The 20,143-nt window shown below is 44.8% G+C and overlaps 1 protein-coding gene across 1 annotated transcript; it reads right to left on the reverse strand.

The window, feature by feature from the left end:
- Positions 1 to 585: 585 nt before the first annotated feature.
- LOC118081304 (uncharacterized) lies at positions 586 to 12,103 on the reverse strand. Its single transcript, XM_088664121.1, has 5 exons — positions 11,994 to 12,103; positions 6,266 to 6,443; positions 6,014 to 6,140; positions 4,703 to 4,786; positions 586 to 4,201 (listed from the first exon to the last, which is right to left on the reverse strand). Exons 2-5 carry the CDS (start codon positions 6,338 to 6,340, stop codon positions 3,093 to 3,095), a joined length of 1,395 nt encoding a protein of 464 aa, XP_088520247.1. The 5' UTR covers positions 6,341 to 6,443; positions 11,994 to 12,103; the 3' UTR covers positions 586 to 3,092.
- Between the last annotated feature and the right edge of the window lie 8,040 nt (positions 12,104 to 20,143).

The raw sequence follows: 20,143 nt of genomic DNA on the forward strand, positions 1-20,143 counted from the left end.
GCACAAACTCTGCTGTGTTCATGCTGAAGTTACACCTGACACTAAGATTCTTTTCTAATTCATTTATTGTTAGGCATTCCAAAGCAACTCACAACACAACAAAATTTGCCTGGGAGAGTTGCATGTGTAAAACCCATTGAAATATTTGCATGTGTAAAAAGATAAAGGACCCCTGGACAGTTAAGTCCAGACAAAGGTGACTATGGAGTTGCTTTGGCAGTGAAGTCCAACTGTGGGCAGCTTCCAGGACCTGCTGTGGCTTCTTTATGTCTTGGGCAAATGCTCAATGCTGGCAGAGGAAGGAGAAGCTCCAAATGAACTCTGCTTTCAGCCTCCTATACTTCCTGCTCTTTCTACGGATTTCTGAAAGATGGGCCAGTTATGTGGGCAGAAAAGATTCCTCCCTCCCCAGGGAAATCTTCCCTCCCCATATTGGTTGTTCCCCCAGCATCTCCTTTATTCCGGCTGCCACCAGGGATTTTATTCACTTTGCCGTTAATGTAGCCATGAATGAGAAGGTGTTGTAAAACAATGAATTTACAGACTATAAACAATGTAGGATAGTTTAAGGATTACTTTCCAGTCTTTCTGTGTTTTCATTGTTCCTTTATTGCAATTATAAAAATGGGTTTTATGTGTTCTTTTAAAAGGGAGTTGGACTAGAAGACCCTTGGAGTCACTCAAACAGGTTATACGTAAGTTAGAACAAGTTGCTGGTTTCAAACACAATAAAAACAAGATGAAATTATTAGTTAAACATATCCTGAAACATATTAAAGAAAAAATTCAACAAGAAATAGGTATAAATATTCACAACCAAGTGAAATATTTAGGAATTTGGTTAACCAAGGAATATTAATATACTGTATACTATATATGAAAAAACCTGGAAATAAATAAAAATGAAATTGGATATCTGGAACGGAATGAACTTTTCTTTGTTAGGAAGAATACCAGTGATTAAGATGAAGGTACTGCCCAAAATGTTGTTTTTTATTCCAATCAATCCCGGTAATAAGTAATATGGCATGTCTCAATGATTAGCAAAAGGATATTTTAAAATTTATACGGCAGGGCAAGAAGCCAAGAATAAAAGACAAATTATTAACAGACATCAAAGAGAGAGGAGGCTTCTCACTGCCGGACCTGAAATTATATTATGAAGCCTCATGCATTTTCTGGATTCAGGAATTGATAAAATTAAAAAATTCAGATTTATTAGCTGTGGAAGGGCATGGCAATATTCGGCTGACATGCATACTTATGGTATGAAAAGGCAAGAATACAGTATAAAGGATTATTGGAACAAAGAACACCATGGTGGCTCTCCCCGTTAAAGGCAATATCAGGGAGGGGGAATAAATATGGACACGGAATGGGCTACGTATAGAGTGAAAGTAACAGATTTTCAGTTAAATGAAACATTTAAGAATGATAAAAAGAAAGGATTTCAGTATGAAAGGTCAACTTTTCTGAGTGAAATGATAGAGAACTATAGGAAATTAACATAAAAAATGCACATTCGTATGTAGAAAAATTCTTAAGTCGAATCGTGGTTTCCCATAGGAATGCATTGGGAACGGATAACAGTAATTCATTCCGGATCCTAGGAAAAAGACCCAGACTACAGAGTAGGGAGCGTGGCGGTAGCAGCGGAGGCCCGATCCCGCGCGAGGCTGGCAGAAGGCGGGACTTTAAGTGGCGGCAGCAGCAGTGGCGGCGGCGAGGGCCTGATCGCGCGCGAGGCCGGCAGAAGGCGGGACTAGCAGCGGCAGCAGCGGCAGCAGCAGCAGCAGCAGAGGCACCGAGGGCTCGATCCCGTGTGAGGCCGGCAGAAGGCCTCGCAGTGGCAGGAGCAGCGGAGGCGGCGAGGGCCCAATCCCACGAGGCCAGCAGGTTGGCCTCGCTGCGGCAGCGGCGAGCACGGGGCCGGCAAAAGGCTGGCAGAGGAGCGGTGGTGAGGGCCCGATCGCATGTTGAAGAAATTCGTAAGCATGCACCCGTTTTCCCCCTTCGTAACTTGAAAACTTCGTATGTCGAGTTGTTCGTAAGTCGAGGTACCACTGTAAATGGCTTCTTCCCTGTGAGAGTCCATAGGAGTTAAATAATAACTCCAGAATCCCAACAACACTTTCCACACTCCTTCCATTTAAACAGCTTCTCTGAGAGATCTTTGATGTCTTCTAAGAGTTCCATTTCCATTGAAGCCCTTTCCACACTCTATACATTTAAATGGTTTCTCCCCTGTATGAGTTCGTTGATGTGTAGTAAGGCTTGTACTCTGACTGAAGCTCTTTCCACACAGCATACATCTAAATCAGGCATATCCGAAGTCCGTTTCGGGGGCCTAATCCGGCCCGCCGGTCGGTTTATTCCAGCCCGCGTGGAAGTTTATTTCCTGGGGTAAAATCCTAAAAAGGTCAACAACTTCAATCCTAAAAAAAGCTCAAGAGCTCAACAACTTTGGGTTGAAATCCTAAAAAACCTCAACAACCATGGGGAAAAAACCCGCCAAAAGCTCAACAACTTCAATCCTAAAAAAACAACTTTGGTCGGCCCTCACACATGTTCATCAAATCTGGCCCTCTTTGAAAAAAGTTTGGACACTCCTGATCTAAATGGTTTCTCCCCTGTATGAATTTGTTGATGTACAGCAAGTCTCCTATTTTTACTGAAGCTCTTCCCACGCACAATACATTTAAATGGTTTCCCGCCTCTGTGAGTCCATTGATGGTTCCTCAGTGAATCACTTTCACAAAAAGTTTTTCCACACACCATACATTTGAACAGTTTCTCCCCTGTGTGAATTTGTTGATGTCTAATAAGGTGTGAACATTGACTGACGCTCTTTCCACACTCCATACATCTAAATCAGGCATGTCAAACATGCGGCCCTCCAGATGTTTTGGCCTACAACTCCCATGATCCCTAGCTAGCAGGACCAGTGGTCAGGGATGATGGGAATTGTAGTCCAAAACATCTGGAGGGCCGCATGTTTGACATGCCTGATCTAAATGGTTTTCCCTGTGTGAATTCGTTGGTGTATGGTAAGTCTTCCATTTTGACTGAAGCTCTTTCCGCACTACATACATTTAAAGGGTTTCTCCAGTGTGAGATCTTTGGTGTCTTCTAAGAGTTCTACTATCACTGAAACCCTTCCCACAATCCATACATTTAAATGGTTTCTCTCCTGTATGAGTTCGTTGATGTGTTGCAAGAGATCCACTCTGACTGAAACCCTTCCCACAAATACATTTAAATGGTTTCTTCCCAGTGTGACTTTGTTGGTGCACAGTGAGTCTCCCACTACAAATGAAGCTCTTTCCACACTCCAAACATTTATATGGTTTCTCCCCTGTATGAGTTCGTTGATGCAGAGTAAGGCTTCCACTGGAAGTGAAGCACTTTCCACAAACAGTACATTTATATGGTTTCTCACCTGTGTGAGTTCGTTGGTGTCTAGTAAGTGTTCCATTGTGACTGAAACTCTGTCCACACTCTAAACATTTAAAGGGTTTCTCCCCTGTGTGAGTTCGTAGATGTATGGTCAGTTTTGAAGCTTCACTGAAGTTCTTTCCACACTCAATACATTTAAATGGTTTCTCCCCTGTATGAGTTCGTTGATGCGTTGCCAGAGCTCCACTATGACAGAAACCCTTCCCACAAATACATTTAAATGGTTTCTCCCCGGTGTGACTTTGTTGGTGTAGAGTGAGTTTCCCACTACGAATGAAGCTCTTTCCACACTCCAAACATTTATATGGTTTCTCCCCTGTGTGAGTCCGTTGATGATTTCTAAGCCCTCCACTCTCGGTGAAGGTCTTTCCACAATCCATACATTTAAAGGGTTTCTCCCCTGTGTGAATTCGTTGGTGTATAGTAAGTTTTCCACTCTCACTGAAGCTCTTTCCGCACTCCATACATTTAAAAGGTTTCTCCCCTGTGTGAGTTCGTAGATGTATAGTAAGGTGTGAACATTGTCTGAAGCTCTTTCCACACTCCATACATCTAAATGGTTTGTTCCCTGTGTGAATTTGTTTATGTACAGCAAGGTTTCCATTTTTACTGAAGCTCTTTCCGCACTCCATGCATTTAAAGGGTTTCTCTCCTGTGTTAGTTTGTAGACGTGTTCTAAGGTGTTCACTCACACGGAAGTACTTTGCAGATGGCCCTTCAATATTCTGATTGCCTTCTCCATCACCTGGTTTAAAGAGGGGGATAATAAAATATTGTTAGGTATTCAAGGAAGAGAACAAGAGAGCTTAACACACAGCAAGACCAATCAGCACCTTCTCTTATCTTAACATTTCCAGCATCCCTCCCTCTCCTACGTACTACAGTTTCAGGAAATGAAATCTGAAAATAACCTGAAGAACCCTTAGTATTCTGTTCTACCTTCAACTCCCATGTAGCACTGAGCACCAAGAAAAGCCTTCTATGTAGAGGTGAGGCATCTATGGCCCATTCTCCATCTCCCCCCGAAGTGAAAATGCTTTGCGTCTGTATTGAGTTTTCTCCTTCCTCCCTGATCTGCAATATCTTGCAGATACATTCCAACCAAATGTACACATTACCTAACACTGCACCAAGATGCTGGAAAAGATGGGCCCTCGTTCTCATCCAAAAGGGCTCTTTTTATATTCCTACACACTGAAAGGAAACACACAAAGGTACAGTCTCACAGCAAAGCGGAAGTATGTACCTCTCAATTGGTCCAGAACAACATCCCTGTGTTTTTCTGTTCCAAGCGAGGAGATGAGCTCAGACTTGGGTACCAGAGTCTTTGCTATGTGAAATAGGTAAAACATAAGTGTTGTTTATGTCATATGTGACTGTAAAAGTATCCAAAATAATGATCTTTTGAAGCAGAGACAGCAAAGTATGTGATGGCCTATTAAAAGGTAATACTGTAAATGACGTCGACCAGGAAACCTCTTTGTAGATTTTACATAGGTTTTTTTGGGGGGGAATTCATACCACAATATCCGCTTATGAAGAGTTACCTACTGACAAAAGTACAGTGCTGTCAGGATTTACCATGCTCCTCTCATACCAAGAAGCGGCAAGCAGGCAGGTTTATTACTCTTAGATTTACTGAGTATTTACACAGTAGTTTCAGTCAGAGCCGTCCCAGCTCAGACCTCTCCCGATGAGACAGTTGAACCCACTGGATGACATTGTTGACGCCAGTATGATATCCTCCACCAGTTGACCCACGTCCTGTTAGGCTGGCGTTCCACGTCTACTCTTCAGCCTACTCCGAGGAGATTCGGGGACAACCAGCCCCTCCTCCTACTCTTGAGCCGAATCTAACAGCGGGAGCTCCTCTGAAACAGGTTCTGTCTGCCCTGTGCTGTCTTGGGAATTTATAGCCTGCATTCCAGGATGGGAGAGACTTCCATAACTCTCAATGTGAGCAGGATTCAAGCCTCTACCCTCCTTAGCCTGCCCCCTTCTTCCCTGGAGTTTATACAGTCACTCTGGGAAGGGAAGTCCCTGGCAAGTGTTGCTATAAACTATAATTTTCAACATCAGCTTCGTTGGAATGGTCATGTTGTTCAGATGCCTGATTATTGTCTTCCAAAGGAACTATTCTATTGCCAACTTAAGAATGGAAATTGAAATACCAGTGGACAACAAAACAGGTTTCAAGACGGTCTCAAGGCAATTTTTTTAAAAAATGCAGTATAAGCACAGAAAATTGGGAAACACTGGCCAGTGAACGCTCCAACTGGAAAATAACCTTTACCAAAGGCGTCATGGACTTTGAAGAAGCACAAACTCTGGACGAAAGGGAGAAACAAGCTAAGAGGAAAGCACATTTGGCAAACCCTCACTGTGATTAACTCTTAGTCACTTATGGACACACTGTTAAGAACGTGTTAATGGAAGACAATCTTACTCGGCTATGAGAGGTCGCCAAAGAAGAAGACACGGCATGAATAAATGGCTCAAACAGCAGATTCACAACTTCAACATCTAACAGCCAAGAGAAAGAAAAATGTGCCCTTACCTAAAGAGGCAACCATCTCATAATTCTCCTCCATGACTTCCTTGTGCAGAGCTCTTTGGCCTGGATCTAACAGAGTCCACTCCTCCTCCGTAAAAAACACAGCCACCTCTTCAAAGGTCAAGAGGGCCTGGAAGAAGAAGAGGAAGAATAAAACAGAGCTTCTCTTAGATCCCCATCATCCTCGCTCAACACAGAGGGAAGCTGGGTTGTCCCATCTGTGCCTCTTCCCTCCTCCCGTTGCTCTTTCCCTACCTGAGGAAGCTGCCTGGCTCCTCTTTCCACACCATCTTTAAGGAGAGACCATTCAGAGGGTGTCTCGGAGGCCATTGTGTTGCCAGTGGAAAGGACAGAGGAGGAGGAGGCGTAAACTGGGCCACTTCTGGGACTCTCTTAGCTGTTGCCACGATGCACTTCAAAGCAGGGAACAGCTCTTTAAGGAAAACAATGGATAAATGATAATGATAAAGATAGCAATAGATTGGATTTATATGCCACCCTATACCAACAGGTCTGAGAGCGGTTAATAGAAAGGCGGATTTATTTAGGATGGGAGGCATTTAATCAGATAGCATACCTTTTACAAATTACAAATACCAATACTAATAAATTAATACTCATAAATTCTAATTACAAATGCAAAATCCAAACACATATTATGAAAAATATATGAAATAGTAAGTGGGAAAAAATGCACCATGTACCCCAAATTTGGGATTGTTAACCATTTTCATTGATTAAATTGCTGATTGGAGATATCAGGAACTCATCTGTGTTTTAAACTCATTGCTCAGAAACTCATTGCTCAAAACTGGAAAGCTCTGGAATACTTGAGATTTTCACAACAGAAACAGAAAGCATTGAATCTTGGAGTAAGTATTTGCGTATGCAACTGTGTGTGTGTGTGTCAGTATATTCTAAAGGAATATACTAAAGTTCTAGGATCAAATCCCAAACTCTTAATGAAGCTTCGCAGAAAGCATTACGGTCAGTACCTCTGCAGACCTCCTTTTTCTTTCCCCCGAACAGCCATCCAGGAAACCAGTTTCTGACCTTTTGATACATTTAGAGTAAAGAAAATAAGGGAAACTTCTAAATTATGGGCAGAATATGCCATTGGAAGAAAAGCAACATCTGGAGGACACCAGGTTGCAGAAGCTCCATCCAAGCGGAGCAGATGGAAATATTTAGAGCACTCTATGTGCTAACATGGATTGTAGTTTAGGGGACAGAGATATGAAGTTCAGTGGCTTATGGCCCCCTAGTCCTTCCTCTTAGGAACCTGTGTGTGTGTACCCTTTTATCTTCCCTACACTGTGAGGAAGGACAGGGGGAGAAATAACCAGGGGGTCCAAATTGGCCACAGGGCATCCCTCCTGAGCATGGGGATGAGAGACTGGGTCTCCCTGGTGTAAGCCCAGCACCCAAACTGCAGAGTGGGGAATCTCAGACCCAGGGGCTAAATTGGCCCTCAGGTCCTTTCTCTCTCTCTCTCTCTGGCCCTCATGAATTTCCCCAGTGCCACACCCTCTTTCCAACGCTTCCTAAGCTGCCTCCTGGGGGGCTTTTGTGCAGCTGGAAAAAATCCCTGGAAGGCAGGCAGCTCCTGGACAAAGCACAGTGTTAGCTCCATAGCTCCTTCAACTCTGTCCTCTGGCCTTGCCCATAACACTGGTTCTAAACCTGGCCTACCTTACAAGGTTCTTGTGTGAGCATTGCCGGGGTGGTGGGCTTTAGATCACCTACAGTATTATAATGGCCTCCTGGCAACCTGAATGTTTGATGAGGCCAGGCAAGAGTGAGGGTGGCAGAATGGGCAGAAAAAGTCCTTTAGCACCTCTGCGCTGGGCCAATCCTGCAAGACAGGCCAGATCTCCCACCCATGGGAGCTTTGATTCTCTTTTCTTACAAAGTCCCAAGAGGACACCTGGAGAAGCCTCTTTTTGGAAAGAAACAGCATCAAAAAACATTGGGAGGAATGTTTTTGCCACGAAACTCAAAAACATCATCAGGAGGGCTTTAAACTGACTTATGTGGGGGAGGGAGACAGTGGTCCTGAAGGTAGGAGTCTATCAAATGCTGAAGATGATCATCCGAATGTCAAGGACCAAATGGAGCAAGCAGCATGCAGACCTAGTGGTGGGACGAAAATATCCTTAAATAAGAGACATGGGGGAATGATCAACGGTCTTCAATGTCTGTATACTAATGCACAGAGCATGGGAAATAAACAAGATGAACTTGAGCTCTTGGTACAGCAAACTAAATATGACATAATAGGCATCACTGAAACCTGGTGGGATGAGTCTCATGACTGGAATGTAGTAATAGAGGGATACAATCTATTTAAGAGAAATAGACCAAACAGGAAAGGAGGAGGAGTAGCTTTATATGTTAGGGATATGTATACCTGTGAAGAGATCCAGGATTTAAAACTTCAAAGCCAAATTGAGAGTATCTGGGTCAAAATTAAGGGAGAGAAAAACAACAGTGATCTCATTGTGGGAGTTTACTATAGATCCCCAAGCCAAACTGAGGACACAGATGATGCCTTCCTGGAACAGATGGCCAAGCATTCCAAAGGAAGTGAGATCGTAGTAATGGGGGATTTCAACTATCCTGATATTTGTTGGATGTCAAACTCAGCCAAGAGCATAAGGTCGAACAGATTCCTCACTGGCCTTGCAGACAACTTCATTGTCCAGAAAGTGGGAGAAGCAACAAGAGGATCAGCCATTTTAGATCTGGTCCTAACCAATAGTGATGACTTGGTTAGTGGGGTAGAAGTGGCAGGATCATTAGGTGGGAGTGACCATGCTCTTCTGGAGTTTATTATCCAGCGGAAAGGAGCAACCAAGCATACTAAGGTCCAAATTCTAGACTTTAAGAAAGCCGACTTCAGAAAACTTAGGGAAACGCTGGGTGAAATCCCATGGACAGTAATACTAAAAGGGAAGGGAGTTCATGATGGTTGGGAGTTTGTTAAAAGGGAGATATTAAAAGCACAACTTCAGGCAATACCAATGAGACGGAAACATGGAAGGTGCCTAAAGAAGCCAGGCTGGCTATCTAAAGAACTTTTGACTGAGTTAAGATTTAAAAGGGATATGTACAAAAAATGGAAAAGGGGGGAAATCTCCAGAGAGGAATTCAAACATATAGCCAGCACGTGTAGAGACAAAGTCAGAAAAGCTAAAGCACAGAATGAACTCAGGCTCGCCAGAGAGGTTAAAAGCAACAAAAAGGGCTTTTATGGGTATGTCCGTAGCAAAAGGAAAAACAAGGAAACAGTGGGGTCACTCAGAGGAGAAGATGGTGAAATGCAAACAGGGGACAGAGAAAGGGCAGAACTCCTCAATGCCTTCTTTGCCTCAGTCTTCTCCAAGAAAGAAAACAACGCCCGACCTGAAGAATATGGAGCAGATGATTCAGCAGGGGAAACACAGCCCAGAATAAGTAAGGAGGTAGTACAAGAATACTTGGCTAGTTTAGATGTATTCAAGTCTCCAGGGCCAGATGAACTACATCCAAGAGTATTAAAAGAACTGGCAGAGGTGATTTCAGAACCACTGGCAATAATCTTTGAAAATTCCTGGAGAACAGGCGAAGTTCCAGCAGACTGGAGGAGGGCAAATGTTGTCCCTATTTTCAAAAAGGGGAAAAGAGAGGACCCAAACAATTACCGCCCAGTCAGCCTGACATCAATACTAGGAAAGATTCTAGAGCAGATCATTAAGCAAACAGTCTGTGAGCACCTAGAAAGAAACTCTGTGATCACTAAAAGTCAGCATGGGTTCCTGAAAAATAAGTCATGTCAGACTAATCTGATCTCATTTTTTGACAGAATTACAAGCCTGGTAGATGAAGGGAACGCTGTGGATGTAGCCTATCTTGATTTCAGCAAGGCCTTTGACAAGGTGCCCCATGATATTCTTGTAAAGAAGCTGGTAAAATGTGGGCTAGACAATGCTACCATTCAGTGGATTTGTAGCTGGATTACTGACCGAACCCAAAGGGTGCTCATCAATGGCTCCTCCTCATCCTGGAGAGTAGTGACTAGTGGGGTGCCACAGGGTTCTGTCTTGGGCCCAGTCTTGTTCAACATCTTTATCAATGACTTGGATGATGGGCTTGAGGGAATCCTGAGCAAGTTTGCAGATGACACCAAGTTGGGAGGGGTGGCTAACACCCCAGAGGACAGGATCACACTTCAGAATGACCTTAACAGATTAGACAACTGGGCCAAAGCAAACAAGATGAATTTTAACAAGGAGAAATGTAAAGTACTACACTTGGGCAAAAAAAATGAAAGGCACAAATACAGGATGGGAGACACCTGGCTTGAGAGCAGTACATGTGAAAAGGATCTAGGAGTTTTGGTTGACCACAAACTTGACATGAGTCAGCAGTGTGATGCAGCAGCTAAAAAAGCCAATGCAATTCTGGGCTGCATCAATAGGAGTATAGCATCTAGATCAAGGGAAGTAATAGTACCACTGTATTCTGCTCTGGTCAGACCTCACCTGGAGTATTGTGTCCAGTTCTGGGCACCACAGTTCAAGAAGGATACTGATAAGCTGGAACGTGTCCAGAAGAGGGCAACCAAAATGGTCAAAGGCCTGGAAACGATGCCTTATGAGGAACGGCTTAGGGAGCTGGGTATGTTTAGCCTGGAGAAGAGAAGGTTAAGGGGTGATATGATAACCATGTTCAAATATATAAAAGGATGTCATATAAAGGAGGGAGAAAGGTTGTTTTCTGCGGCTCCAGAGAAGCGGACACGGAGCAACGGATTCAAACTACAAGAAAGAAAATTCCACCTAAACATTAGGAAGAACTTCCTGACAGTAAGAGCTGTTCGGCAGTGGAATTTGCTGCCAAGGAGTGTGGTGGAGTCTCCTTCTTTGGAGGTCTTTAAGCAGAGGCTTGACAGCCATCTGTCAGGAATGCTTTGATGGTGTTTCCTGCTTGGCAGGGGGTTGGACTGGATGGCCCTTGTGGTCTCTTCCAACTCTATGATTCTATGATTCTATGAAAAACTCACCCCCCCCTTTCCCCCAAGTCCAGCTGGGGAGGGGGCATGTATTTAATTCCTCCAGTCTCTGCCTTGAAGCTTTTTAAAAGGCTCCTGAGACATTGATCAGTTTCAAATCCTGCCATCCATGGGCCCATTTCCCTTCCCAAGCAGGAGGGAAACTGACGAGGGACTTTTTCATGCTTCAGGAAATTGGAAATGCGCCTCTTCCCTCCAGCATTGGGACAAAAATACCTCCCCAACTGCACCCCAAAATTTGGGAAACCCAACAAAGCAACCTCAGCTTGCCAGACTAGGATTTCTTAAAGGGGAGCTGGGGGGGCTCCCCCTTCCTTCTCATATCAGCCTATTTCTTACTAAGGAAACTCCGGAGGCCGATTTCCTTTGATATTGTCCATCTCTCACCCCCCACCCCATTTCGAAATCTCCTCCCTCTCTCCCAATCCAGAGGACTCTGTTCTTCAGCTCTGGGGATAAAAAAAGCCACACAGCAACCCCCCCCCCCGGTAAGGCAGTTTCCCCTGCACCAAGGCAGACTCCCTCCCCCCTCCATATATTCCCCTCTCCCCCCATGCAGGGATGCCAACTTGAATCAAATACTGGGGGCAGCCCTTTCAAATATCTTATGGGGTGGGGGGAAGACCCCTCGGGTCGCTCTGATTTGGCTCCTATGCTTTCATGATCCCGACTGAGGCAGGGGGCGGCAGATCAGGGTTCTGGGCTTCATCCTGCAATGCAAAGCTTTTCTGGGGGGAAAGGAGACACCCCTTGCAGCCGCTTGCAGATTGCCTCTCCTGGTTCCCAGAGGGAAAGGGGGGGGAGACCTTCCTTGCTTTCATGCCCCCCGTCCTCCCCTTTTTCCTGCTGCCCTGTTTGTAGATTCAGGGGGAGGGAAAGCAAATTCTTCTCTCTCCCTGCTCCCCAAATCACAGCCCCCCAATGTTGCACCTTTTTTCCTTCTCCTTTGCAGGTCTCCTTCTCTTCCGGGGATGTCCATGGAGACCCCACCCTCTCCAACATTGCCTCTAGCCCCCCCCAGCCCTCCTGCGTCACTTCCTGACTCTCTAGGAAGCGAGTTCATTGACCCAAGGGGTTGGGGGGAGGGGCAGGATATTATCCCCTCCGCAGATTCCTATAAGTGTAGTGGGAAGGGATTCCCGCCCCCCTCATGGAGCCCAGTGTCCCTCAGCCTTTTTCCGACCCCCCCCCCCCCTTTGCTGGTAGAAAGGTAGCTATTTAAATATCATGCTTGTAAATAGAGCATGTTTTATTTATGGTTTTATTTATAAATCCACTGTGTTAGTGGAAATTGGAAGGGGGTTGAGAGACCCCCCCCCCCCACACACACACAATGAGGCAAAGACAGAGAGTCTCTGCTACACATTCCCAAATGTAACAGTTCACTGATAAATGTATCTTTGCACTGACTCCATGGGAAAACATTTAGAAATTCATATAAAGTCACTCCATTGGCAGATGTACACATATTCCAACGTTGTTCCAATTAGAAGGGGAAAGCCTACAAGAGGAGAAGCTTGGGATACGTCTAGAGGCAGCCCTAATCCCTTGATCCTGAGACCATGTACTGCCTGGGTGATAATCGCTGGCATCCTGGCACCTGAGTGCCAGGCAAGTAGTCACCCGGAGAACAATCCTAAACCCAAGTTCAGTGGGAAAACAGGAAAATGAAATACTTACCTTTAGGACCAATGTTATAAGGTCTCGGTGGTCACTCCCACCGAGTCACTGACTGGTACATTGGTGACTGGTACATCGGTGGTCACTGACTGGTACATTGTGCAATGCTAGGAGAAAACATACAATGGAACAACATGACTGAAGTTTTAGTTTTGGAAAGGACATGGACTTTGGTTTTAGATAGTCTGATAGGAGATGAGTGCTCTCAGGAAAATTAAAGTTGTCAGACTCGGACATAAAGAGAACTTGGCTAAAGTTTTGTGTCATCTATAGAATATCAGGATGCATGTGATAATGGCCTCATGTAGGCATTTTCTCATTTCTATGCCAGCAATATCATAAACTGCTTGATAAGGGCAATTTGAAAGTATAGAACCAATTGTTTTTAAGTCAAGCGATTTTCTGCTCTTCAGAAATAATAGCTGCACCTATCTCCTTTTATGACATTATTCTTGGTGTCTTCCTGTATGGTCTTAATAACTGACAAGCCCATCACCTGTCTAGAATCTGTACGTTTGCTGCCTGCAGCCAGACATCTCAGTGTGATTATCCTCACACCATCAGAGGGGTGAGCCTAAATTAAAATCCTCCGGTTGCTTCAGTGAAGAGAAATTGAGGGGGATTAAGAGTGTAATTTTGTGTGACTGCAGTATAATCCCAAATTCTGGTGCCAAAAATAAATTCCTGATGTGAGTCTGTGCTCTGAGGAATCCTTGGCCTTCGTTCTGAATTACGAATTGGGAGAGTGCTGCAGAAATCACAGGCTTCCTTGGAGTATCTATTTGGCTGCTGTGAGAACAAGATGGTGGACTGTTGTTGTTTACAGGTAGGTAGCCGTGTTGGTCTGGATCGAAGTAAAATAAAAAAATTCCTTCAGTAGCACCTTAAAGACCAACTAAGTTTTTATTTTGGTATGAGCTTTCGTGTGCATGCACACTTCTTCAGATACAGTGAAATGGAAGTTTCCAGGCACTTATGTAGAGAAGGGGTGGGGAGGGGTGGGGATGGGGAGGGGGGATCACTCAGAAGGGTGGTGGAAATGGGTGATTGACTGACTGATAGCTGTTGATGACCGGAAACGACTGCAAATGGTTTTGCATGAAAAAGCAAGGGTGGAGATGGCTGAAGATCGCTTATCATGTATAATGAGATAAGAACCCGATATCTCTGTTCAAACCAGGTCCCTCCATGGTTTTGAGCTTGGTGATAAGTTGCAATTCAGCAACTTCTCTTTCCAGTCTATTTCTGAAATTCTTTTGTAGTAAGACAGCTACTTTGAGATCTTGTATAGAATGTCCTGGGAGATTGAAGTGTTCTCCTACTGGTTTTTCTGTCTTCTGGTTCCTGATGTCAGATTTATGTCCATTTATCCTTTGGCGTAGGGTTTGGCCTGTTTGTCCAATATAGAGAGCTGAAGGGCACTGTTGGCATTTGATGGCATACACAATGTTAGAGGATGAGCAATTAAATAGTCCTGAGATGGTATGTTGAATGTTGTTGGGGCCAGTAATGGTATTGTCTGGGTGTATGTGGCAGCAAAGTTGGCATCTGGGTTTATTGCAGGCTCTGGTACCAGTGTCCATGTTAAGTCTGGTGGTTGTATTATTGTGGGTGAGGAGTTGTTTAAGATTGGGTGGCTGTCTGTAGGCAATGAAAGGTCTTGTTGTTGTTTAGTCGTTTAGTCGTGTCCGACTCTTCGTGACCCCATGGACCATAGCACGCCATAGCACGCCAGGCACCCCTGTCTTCCACTGCCTCCCGCAGTTTGGTCAAACTCATGTTCGTAGCTTCGAGAACACTGTCTAGGCATCTCGTCCTCTGTCGTCCCCTTCTCCTAGTGCCCTCCATCTTTCCCAACATCAGGGTCTTTTCCAGGGAGTCTTCTCTTCTCATGAGGTGGCCAAAGTATTGGAGCCTCAGCTTCAGGATCTGTCCTTCCAGTGAGCACTCAGGGCTGATTTCCTTCAGAATGGATAGGTTTGATCCTCTTGAAGTCCATTGGACTCTCAAGAGTCTCCCCCAGCACCATAATTCAAGATGGTGGACTACATTAGCCTCAATTATCCTAACACATGTGCAGGGCTCATCTGATGCCCCTTTTGATGCCCCTCCCCATAGTCATCATTTTGCACTGTGCTCTGGTTAAGTTTCATCTTAACTAGCAGCTGCCATTTTTGCTTGCTTGGCACACCCGGTTTCCATCCTGCGTGTGCGCACTCCATACGGGCTGCCGCTCTCTCGCGTGCCCTCGGCCTCTCTACAGCTGGGGGGGGGAGGCAGGGGCCATCTTGTCACCCCCACCCCCAGTGTGGCAGCCGGGGCGGCCCACCCCCTCCGTCCCCACTTTGTACGTCCCTGAGCACAGTTGTTGATGGATGGAGTCCAAAAGGGACGCCCAATGTACAGATGGAGAAATGGCACCTAGTGGTCAGCAGCAAAACAAGCAGCTTAATGCAGAGCCAAACAACAATAAGGGAAGGGGAGAGATAGTGTCTCACTCCTCCCTTTAAAGGACCAGGGTGGTTAGCGTATGAATATTTGCAATAGGTGGTAATTTTTCCAAGGAATGTGAAATGGATCCAAGTCCAGGTTACTGGATCAGAAACACAAAGTTGACCTCCTCTTGCAATTGAGTCAATTGATATGCTTCGTTCCTCTGTTGGAGGTAGGAAAATAGCATGAAGGAAAAGTTCAACTCTCATCACCAGCTTGTGGGCTTCCCTTTGGGTCCCCTGGCTGGCCATTGTGAGAATAGGATGCTGAACTTTGTGGGCCCTTGGCCTGATCCAACCTCAAGGCTCTTCTGATGCCAACCATGTTTTGCCAACATCACCTTTACCCTTAATGATCCGTGGCAGCCTATTGAGTAAACATGTTTTCTCCTGCTCTGCACCTGCTCCTATAAAGTTTCAGGGGAGAACTTCCTTCCCTTAACAATCATCAGAACCACAGTGATCTATTTTTATTCATTTCTGAGTCCAAGTAGCCCCTCCCCTTGAATATTGCCTTTGGGACCGATAAGGTAAATATCACAATTAAGGGCAGAAGGAAGTTTTTTATTCCACTGTGCCTGAATGGTTGGATGTATAAAATATATATTGTGCCACAAATTCCTGGGGGCAAGACACAGAGCAGCTGAAGTGGGAAACTACCGGTACATCTGTGTGATGCTGCCTTCTAGATCAGAAATCTTGACTGACTGTCTTTCCAGGAAAGGGGAGGTCCTCAGCCTTGCCTGGAACAGGGAGCAGACATTGCGCCCTCTCACCTTCCTGGTTCAAAATAGATGCTCCACCTCTGAACCATCACCCTTCAGCTCTGAGACACCTTCACTGCAATCTCTGATTTGCAAGAATTTGCGGCATATTATGAACAGCAGCTAGTATTGGGTAGAACAGCTACAAGGTGTAGATCCAGCATGATAACACTGCTTGTGTTCCTGCCTCTTGCAACCAACGGGATGCAGCTGAGGGCAAAATGCCCACTGAATCCAATCAAGGAACAAGTGTTGGCTGCAAATTTTTACTGGCGAGCAGACTATCTCATTAGTGGAGTCATATATCCAATATTCTTTCATGACCAATCTCCTTTCACCTTTTCCAGAACCCCTGCCAGCAGACTTGAGACGTAAGTAATGATGCATTGATGTTGTTCTGCTTCCAACCTACTTTCCATTTCCCATGATGCACTTGTTTTCTAATAAACTTAGAATCATAGAATCATAGAATCATAGAGTTGGAAGAGACCACAAGGGCCATCCAGTCCAACCCCCTGCCAAGCAGGAAACACCATCAAAGCATTCCTGACAGATGGCTGTCAAGCCTCTGCTTAAAGACCTCCAAAGAAGGAGACTCCACCACACTCCTTGGCAGCAAATTCCACTGCCGAACAGCTCTTACTGTCAGGAAGTTCTTCCTAATGTTTAGGTGGAATTTTCTTTCTTGTAGTTTGAATCCGTTGCTCCGTGTCCGCTTCTCTGGAGCAGCAGAAAACAACCTTTCTCCCTCCTTTATATGACATCCTTTTATATATTTGAACATGGTTATCATATCACCCCTTAACCTTCTCTTCTCCAGGCTAAACATACCCAGCTCCCTAAGCCGTTCCTCATAAGGCATCGTTTCCAGGCCTTTGACCATTTTGGTTGCCCTCTTCTGGACACGTTCCAGCTTATCAGTATCCTTCTTGAACTGTGGTGCCCAGAACTGGACACAATACTCCAGGTGAGGTCTGACCAGAGCAGAATACAGTGGTACTATTACTTCCCTTGATCTAGATGCTATACTCCTATTGATGCAGCCCAGAATTGCATTGGCTTTTTTAGCTGCTGCATCACACTGCTGACTCATGTCAAGTTTGTGGTCAACCAAAACTCCTAGATCCTTTTCACATGTACTGCTCTCAAGCCAGGTGTCTCCCATCCTGTATCTGTGCCTTTCATTTTTTTTGCCCAAGTGTAGTACTTTACATTTCTCCTTGTTAAAATTCATCTTGTTTGCTTTGGCCCAGTTGTCTAATCTGTTAAGGTCATTCTGAAGTGTGATCCTGTCCTCTGGGGTGTTAGCCACCCCTCCCAACTTGGTGTCATCTGCAAACTTGCTCAGGATTCCCTCAAGCCCATCATCCAAGTCATTGATAAAGATGTTGAACAAGACTGGGCCCAAGACAGAACCCTGTGGCACCCCACTAGTCACTACTCTCCAGGATGAGGAGGAGCCATTGATGAGCACCCTTTGGGTTCGGTCAGTAATCCAGCTACAAATCCACTGAATGGTAGCATTGTCTAGCCCACATTTTACCAGCTTCTTTACAAGAATATCATGGGGCACCTTGTCAAAGGCCTTGCTGAAATCAAGATAGGCTACATCCACAGCGTTCCCTTCATCTACCAGGCTTGTAATTCTGTCAAAAAATGAGATCAGATTAGTCTGACATGACTTATTTTTCAGGAACCCATGCTGACTTTTAGTGATCACAGAGTTTCTTTCTAGGTGCTCACAGACTGTTTGCTTAATGATCTGCTCTAGAATCTTTCCTGGTATTGATGTCAGGCTGACTGGGCGGTAATTGTTTGGGTCCTCTCTTTTCCCCTTTTTGAAAATAGGGACAACATTTGCCCTCCTCCAGTCTGCTGGAACTTCGCCTGTTCTCCAGGAATTTTCAAAGATTATTGCCAGTGGTTCTGAAATCACCTCTGCCAGTTCTTTTAATACTCTTGGATGTAGTTCATCTGGCCCTGGAGACTTGAATACATCTAAACTAGCCAAGTATTCTTGTACTACCTCCTTACTTATTCTGGGCTGTGTTTCCCCTGCTGAATCATCTGCTCCATATTCTTCAGGTCGGGCGTTGTTTTCTTTCTTGGAGAAGACTGAGGCAAAGAAGGCATTGAGGAGTTCTGCCCTTTCTCTGTCCCCTGTTTGCATTTCACCATCTTCTCCTCTGAGTGACCCCACTGTTTCCTTGTTTTTCCTTTTGCTACGGACATACCCATAAAAGCCCTTTTTGTTGCTTTTAACCTCTCTGGCGAGCCTGAGTTCATTCTGTGCTTTAGCTTTTCTGACTTTGTCTCTACACGTGCTGGCTATATGTTTGAATTCCTCTCTGGAGATTTCCCCCCTTTTCCATTTTTTGTACATATCCCTTTTAAATCTTAACTCAGTCAAAAGTTCTTTAGATAGCCAGCCTGGCTTCTTTAGGCACCTTCCATGTTTCCGTCTCATTGGTATTGCCTGAAGTTGTGCTTTTAATATCTCCCTTTTAACAAACTCCCAACCATCATGAACTCCCTTCCCTTTTAGTATTACTGTCCATGGGATTTCACCCAGCGTTTCCCTAAGTTTTCTGAAGTCGGCTTTCTTAAAGTCTAGAATTTGGACCTTAGTATGCTTGGTTGCTCCTTTCCGCTGGATAATAAACTCCAGAAGAGCATGGTCACTCCCACCTAATGATCCTGCCACTTCTACCCCACTAACCAAGTCATCACTATTGGTTAGGACCAGATCTAAAATGGCTGATCCTCTTGTTGCTTCTCCCACTTTCTGGACAATGAAGTTGTCTGCAAGGCCAGTGAGGAATCTGTTCGACCTTATGCTCTTGGCTGAGTTTGACATCCAACAAATATCAGGATAGTTGAAATCCCCCATTACTACGATCTCACTTCCTTTGGAATGCTTGGCCATCTGTTCCAGGAAGGCATCATCTGTGTCCTCAGTTTGGCTTGGGGATCTATAGTAAACTCCCACAATGAGATCACTGTTGTTTTTCTCTCCCTTAATTTTGACCCAGATACTCTCAATTTGGCTTTGAAGTTTTAAATCCTGGATCTCTTCACAGGTATACATATCCCTAACATATAAAGCTACTCCTCCTCCTTTCCTGTTTGGTCTATTTCTCTTAAATAGATTGTATCCCTCTATTACTACATTCCAGTCATGAGACTCATCCCACCAGGTTTCAGTGATGCCTATTATGTCATATTTAGTTTGCTGTACCAAGAGCTCAAGTTCATCTTGTTTATTTCCCATGCTCTGTGCATTAGTATACAGACATTGAAGACCGTTGATCATTCCCCCATGTCTCTTATTTAAGGATATTTTCGTCCCACCACTAGGTCTGCATGCTGCTTGCTCCATTTGGTCCTTGACATTTGGATGATCATCTTCAGCATTTGATAGACTCCTACCTTCAGGACCACTGTCTCCCTCCCCCACATAAGTCAGTTTAAAGCCCTCCTGATGAGGTTTTTGAGTTTTGTGGCAAAAACATTCCTCCCAACTTTTGTGAGGTGCAGTCCATCACTTGCCAGAAGTCCATCTTCAAGAAACTGCAGACCGTGATCTAGGAATCCAAACCGTTCCTGTTTGCACCATTTGCGAAGCCAGTTGTTCACTTCCCCTATTTTTTTTTTGAAAATGTTCATTACATTACATTAATTTATTTAAAGAGTTCTTTGTGTCTGTTCACTTGGTGGAAAGCCATTTTTCAAAGCGTTTTATAATTAATTTTTAGTAGTAGTTTTGACATGCAAAGGTAAAGGTAAAGGGACTGTTAGGTCCAGTCCCGAACGACTCTGGAATTGCAGTACTCATCTCGTTTACTGGCCAAGGGAGCCGTCGTTTGTTCGCAGACAGCTTCCAGGTCATGTGGCCAGCATGACTAAGCCGCTTCTGGCGAACCAGAGCAGCACACCAAAACGCCGTTTACCTTCCCGCCGGAGCAGTACCTATTTATCGACTTGCACTTGACATGCTTTCCAACTGCTAGGTTGGCAGGAGCAGGGACTGAGCTCACCCCATCACGGGGATTCAAACCGCCGACCTTCTGATCGGCAAGCCCTTGGCTCAGTGGTTTAGACCACAGCACCACCTGCGCCCTCGTTTTGACATGTACTTCTCTCC

Source organism: Zootoca vivipara, chromosome 2 (assembly GCF_965207765.1).
Source record: "Zootoca vivipara chromosome 2, rZooViv2.hap1.1, whole genome shotgun sequence".
Lineage (NCBI taxonomy): Eukaryota > Metazoa > Chordata > Lepidosauria > Squamata > Lacertidae > Zootoca > Zootoca vivipara.